Here is a 6,032-nt window from a genome sequence, read left to right as displayed (position 1 = left end):
AACCCGATGAAATGATACCCATAATTCAATTTTAAAATGGCGGCGTCCATGTTTTGAATTGTGCAGGTACACTGTGTTTTGTTTTTGTATGCCCTTTTTGTCATTTGTAAGTTCGTTGCTTGTTCAAGAACTTCGTGAAATATGTCTGATAGTATTTTGCTTTGGAGATGTCATTTTTTAGTATGCTCGTACTTTGTTTTGTGCATTCTTTGAACGGTAACTTTTGGTTTCGATTTGAAAGTTCACTGTACAGTAGGCCTAGTAGAAAAGGGAAGATGCCGTGATGCAGTACGGCGGTTAACACGTAGGCGGCATGCCCTACATATGCGCACTGTATATTGGCTACCGTACATGTCCTCAAAACAAAAGCGCATACGACTAGAATTCATTTTGGAACAACATAAACGTATTTATCTAGAATGTCATGCATGATGTCGGCAAATACAGTACTACCTTAGTGCGACTAGATCCGGCCCAAGCAATAAGCGGATTGTCAGATTAATTGCTGTCTATATCCCTTATCGAACCTAACTGATGCATTACATTATGCTTGGCACCATATCTAATACCATATACGAATTTCGTAAATGCAAAAAAGTGCACTTTAAAATAATTGAATGTTGTGGTATGAATTAATGGTTTGTCTTTCAAACAAAGTTGTAAAAACATTGGATACAGATTTAAACTGTATACTCTTTTCCTTTAACTTAGCATATACAGTTTGATTGTTAAGACACTAAGAATGCCTTTTCAGTGTATAACAAGTCACATGGTGCTCTTAATGTTAAAATTCTTCTTTATACTGACTTATATATATATTATCTGTTTCATACTTGAAACTTAATTGAGTAAATGATCATTTTAATTTTCTAGGAAAGAGGACAGACCAATCCTTAGAAAGTGATGGAAGTAAGTCAAATGAGATGAGATGTGATTCTATGTGAAATGGCAGATTTTAAGTTATCTACTCAAGAAATTGAGCTAGGAATTAAGACACTACTAAACTTTAAGACAGCAGATGGTGACTCAGCATCTAGTATTGCTGCACCACCAAGTACTGAAAATCCAGTTCAACTGAAAGATGACAAGGAGAAACCAACTGTTGTATCCACAAAAGCATCACTGGAATTTCCAATAGATCCTGATGGAAACCATGACGATGGAAGCAAGAAGACCAGAAAGAGACGGAGCAAAGTTATGGATGCCAGCAACCAAGACGGTGGAATTAAATCATCGCTGGCTGAAGAAAGCTTGGTAGGCTTGCCAGCACCTTCAGCTATCCTCAGCAATCATGAGTTACCACATTCTTCAGTGAGTTCTACTTCCACAGATGACAAAGAATTTAGGAAGATTTTAAAAGCGAAAAGACACTTGAAGAATTCACAAAGTAATGACCAGATGACATCAGCTGAAGAACAGGAACAAAATGGTAACACACAGGTAGAAAATGTCGAAAACAAACCTGTTGAGGAAGCAGTCAAGAAGTTTTGGGACTTGCCTGTTAAAAAAGAGAAGAAAAAGAAATTAAAGAAGAAAAGGGCAGAGGAACTTAAAACTGCAAAGATGGAGAAAGAATTGAAAACAGATGAGAGCAAATCCAAAGAAATCAAAGAATTAGATACAGTGGAAAGTCACTCAAAGAAGAACAAGGATGGAGGGAAGAAGTCAAAAAGCAGTACCAGCAAGATTGAACATACTCAGACAGAAGTCAAGAAAGGTACATGAATTGAAGTTAGTCATGCCCTATAAATGTTCATTATCATTTACATTACAGGGGGGGGGGGGAGAAAACTTTACATGTGAAACAATCATCATCAGAATTATTCTTCCCATATTCTCCAGTTTACTTATTATAACTAGTTATTATAATTATGCTTAGCATACTTACCTTATGATGATTAATATTAATACAGACACCTCCGGATCCCTGTTCACTTCTTTATTACCATGTAACAGTAACTAATGGATTCCTTTTCTTCACTTACATATCATGTACATCAAATCTGGTAACATTGTAGTGAAACATAGATTGACAAGTGAAGTTTTAAAACTGTAATGGTCCTGTGTTTTAGTAGTAAGTCGGGAAGCAACACAGGTACAGTCACAGGAAGCATTACTGAAGAAATTGGAGGAAGATGGAATATTTCCCCTGAAAAAGGTTTGTGTGAAGTTTCTCTGTTAGGATTTTACTCTAAAACCTGCTGAAAACTGCTACTAGTCTTGTATAAGTTTGAAAATCAAACTGTGTGAGTTTATAACTTAACAAAATCAAACTGTGTGAGTTTATTACTTAACAAAATCAAACTGTGTGAGGTTATTACTTAACAAGTAATTCAATTTTACTTATCCTTTACCTGTTATCATCCTATAAAAAAAGATTACGGTGCAGTTGTGAAATTGAGGGCTCATACAACCTGTAGTATAAAATTATAATGAATATATATTTCTCACCAATAGATCATAGTATTCACTTTGCATGAGTCCATGCTAAACTTGTGTATATGCATGATAATACTTTGAATGTACTGTTAGAGTCTGGTATGGAGGACTTTATATAAGTCCTGATACAGATTTAAACTTATCTTATCTTGTATGTAAGCCCTGCTCACTTTGTGTACAGAATTTTATTTTTTTAATAATTTATGTTTGACTGATCATTTGAGTGTATAACCATATGTGTAAGAATGAGAATATTTTCCTTCTGGTATGGACAAATATTTATTAATAACACAGATAGACCCTAGAAGTTGTCAAGATCTTTATAAATCATTAAAATCATTAATTTCCAAAGGTAATTGGTGATTAGTAGTTAAATAGCAGAAGTGTATAAGTACAACTTTTTTTTGTTATTAGTGCTTCAAGGCATTTAGTATATACTTTTTATATATTTAAAAATAACTTCCTTTCAGAAATCCACACGATTTGTTCAAGCCAAATTCTTTTGTCGCTTGTGTGATTATCACATGGATACGCCTGGGGATTGTGACCGACACATGCAGGACAATCGTCACAAACGGAGAATCGAGGTAATCTTAAAGCTTTCATATTTTCAAAACACCAACATTCATGTTATAGCTTTTTATACATATTTCAACCTGTACTCTATTTATGATACTTTATGAAAGGAAAGAACGAGGTTTTGATATGAGGCAAAGAGAAATACTTTGATAAATTCTGCTGATATCATTGAAATATTTTCTTATTTACAGTGGTTATATTGACCACTTTTTATATCAAGAAGCAAGGAATCAAGTTTTTTTACTGCTTGACATACAGTGGAACTTCGTTAACTCGAACTCGGATAACTCGAATACCCCGCTTAACTCGAAGTACATCGTCGGTCCCGGCCGAATTCTCTCTTTATCTTAGTAAAAAAAACTCGGAAAACTCGAACTCGGTGCTGTCTATTAAATCGGATAAAACGTCAACTCAGTCACAGTAACATTTTATACGCACATGCGCAGCCCAACTTCCGGTGCTAATACACATGGAAATGACGTGGTTATCAATAAAAAGTAAGTAGGCCGATCAAACAGTATTTTATATGTCCAATAAAAGGTAGTGGTTCGGTTACGTTTTGCATGCAATCTGTGTTAAACTTAAACGGTTATTTGATTTGACATGAATAACTTGTTATTTTGTCGAATTCCGTTTTATCGTTTACCTTTTGCAAACATGACTTGCACATCAGATCATTATTGAAGTGACTAAGTGAAAGAAACTTTATCGTGACTGTATATCGGCAAAACTACACCAAATTACAAGTGACATAACGAAACATTACATATATATTTACATGTATTGACCAGTCTTCACACTAAACTGATGAGCGACAGAGCGGAGTTATAATGATTATATAATATTGACAAATATTGACCAAACTTTTCACCAAAAATGATAACTCGCTTAATTCGAACACTCGGATAACTCGAAGTTTTTTCGTGGTCCCGTCGACTTCGAGTTAACGAAGTTCCACTGTATTTAAATTCTTGTGGACCTAATAAAATTTATTTATTTTATTTTACCTCACTTTATCAAAAGCCTGCACTGTTCACTTTTCTGAGTCTTGGGATATTTTTGCAGAAGCAATGTTATATTTTGATAGATTAACAAAATTGAGACATGTCTGGAGAAGATGCCAGCAGTGAGACCTGACCAGGTGGAAGCCATTGATCACCTGATGGACAGCATTTTCCTCCAGCATGCCCTACAACAGGAAGAGCTCGACTATAGGGCTAAAGTCGCTAAGAAACTTGAGACGTTTCTCCGTGAAACCCAGCCAGGTACAAATTTAGACTATACACCTGTGTTTGCTATGTATAGATTTAAGTTGATCACAAGTAATTAACACAAGCTAGTTTTATCCTGATGATTGATTCAAAACGATGTCTTATCAGAAAGGCAACTGATTTCCGACAATCAATTCTGAGATCTCAACATTGACAATTGTTTTCAGAAATAAAAGTGTGATTTCTCCGTTTTCATTTTCACTAAGATAGAACAGGAGTTTCGTGTCATTTTACTCTTTAACTATAACTTCTTACCAATCATGCTATTTAAGCACAATTGGATTGGTGCCTTAAATTAACAAATCTCAGTGCCCTGGCTGAAAATTTACTGGCATTGGTATGAGACCACATAGAGTTTGAAAGGTATCCTCATTTACAGATGTCAGTGTTGTGCTGTATGGATCATCACAAACTGGGATTGCTGTGAAGGGGTGTGATGTTAACATGGACCTACTGGTGAAGGGTGATCTAGGTCAGGCCCAGGCCCTCACTAAGGCTTTCAAGGTTATGAAGGAGTTGGGTCAGTATTCTTTTGTTTTCCTAATGCACCTGTACCATTAACTGTACATAATTCACGTATGACAGTAAATAATGAATCAAATGAGAAATTATTAACACCTTGCTTGTTTTCTGATACAATAAAGACGGTTTTGAGATGGGTTGATGGCTGTGTGTATATAAAACAAACATTACACACATTTGAGATATTGTATATGTAATGTTGAATATTGATTAGTATTGTTTTTTATCAACAGAAGACTACAGGGATGTTAAGAGTGATTTCTCAGCAAAAATTCCCTGTATCTACTTTTCTGATCACACCGGGTGTTTGTCCTGCCAACTGACCATCACCGGATCCTTAGCTCCACAAACATCCACTTTGCTTTGTATCTATGCAGACATTGATCCTCGGGTCAGAAAGCTAGGAATTGTGTTCAGATATTTTGCTAAGGTGAGAAATGTACTATTTATACTATTGTTGATTCTGTTAAATGAAAATAATTGAATGAAACCTAAACCTTTGTTTTGCACTGCTGTGTAGTCCTTGAGAAGATACTAGTACAGAGGAGCCCACTTATTTGCATATCGGTTATTTGAATATCCCGCTTATTTGCATAAAATTCTCAGGTCCCGATTTTTTTCTTCTTTATCTTTGTATTTTAATCCCGTGTATTTGCATCGACTAAAACACTGACTCCCGCTTATATGCATATAAAAATTCCAAAAAATCGAAAAAATTTAATTGATTTTAGGGTATTTTTGTGATTTTCCCTGTAATAAAAGTTTTATGAAAAGTGTTTTTAACTTACATATTGATTCGACACGATTTACAACGTTATCTAATCATTGGTTCCCACTTCGTCAAAACAGGTTATGTTCGATGCATCGATATCGACATTTAGTTATTATCCAGACCATATCAGTAGCATTGTGAAGAAGAATTACTGAATAAAATATTGATATGTCTCATCTTTTGATGAGATTTGTTTATTTATTATAGCATCGATCCAAACCTGTGTTCTGTGCACTTGAACACTCGCTGAGGCAGGTTGCGATCGCCATGATTGTTTACTAGGCGCGTTGCATTGTGGGGGCATATGTGTAAGGAACGACAACTCTTTGTGTGTGTGCGCCATTTTCCAAAACAAACCCAAACGACAATGCACATCTCACGGTCATTTAAGACAGTCTATTGCTTAAGCAGTTCATCATCTATGATCAAACAACTAATATACTCATAGC

General features: G+C 35.3%; 1 protein-coding gene across 5 annotated transcripts in view; it reads left to right on the top strand.

Annotated features, from left to right (window-relative positions):
• Positions 1 to 16: 16 nt before the first annotated feature.
• LOC117325089 (terminal uridylyltransferase 7-like) overlaps positions 17 to 6,032 on the top strand; it is a 35,950-nt gene continuing 29,934 nt past the window's right edge. Inside the window, exons 1-7 of one of the 5 annotated variants that reach the window (XM_033881025.1) lie at positions 17 to 66; positions 874 to 1,717; positions 2,076 to 2,158; positions 2,910 to 3,026; positions 4,106 to 4,283; positions 4,669 to 4,809; positions 5,045 to 5,241. In XM_033881025.1, coding sequence (XP_033736916.1) covers positions 946 to 1,717; positions 2,076 to 2,158; positions 2,910 to 3,026; positions 4,106 to 4,283; positions 4,669 to 4,809; positions 5,045 to 5,241 — 1,488 coding nt within the window. In that variant the 5' untranslated portion in view covers positions 17 to 66; positions 874 to 945. The other 4 variants (XM_033881021.1, XM_033881024.1, XM_033881022.1 and 1 more) reach the window with 4 other exon arrangements.

The sequence above is a fragment of the Pecten maximus genome, chromosome 4 (genome assembly GCF_902652985.1).
Source record: "Pecten maximus chromosome 4, xPecMax1.1, whole genome shotgun sequence".
In the NCBI taxonomy this organism is placed as follows: domain Eukaryota; kingdom Metazoa; phylum Mollusca; class Bivalvia; order Pectinida; family Pectinidae; genus Pecten; species Pecten maximus.
The sequence above is the reverse complement of the archived record's forward strand: the minus strand, read 5'-3'. Positions and strand labels throughout refer to the sequence as shown.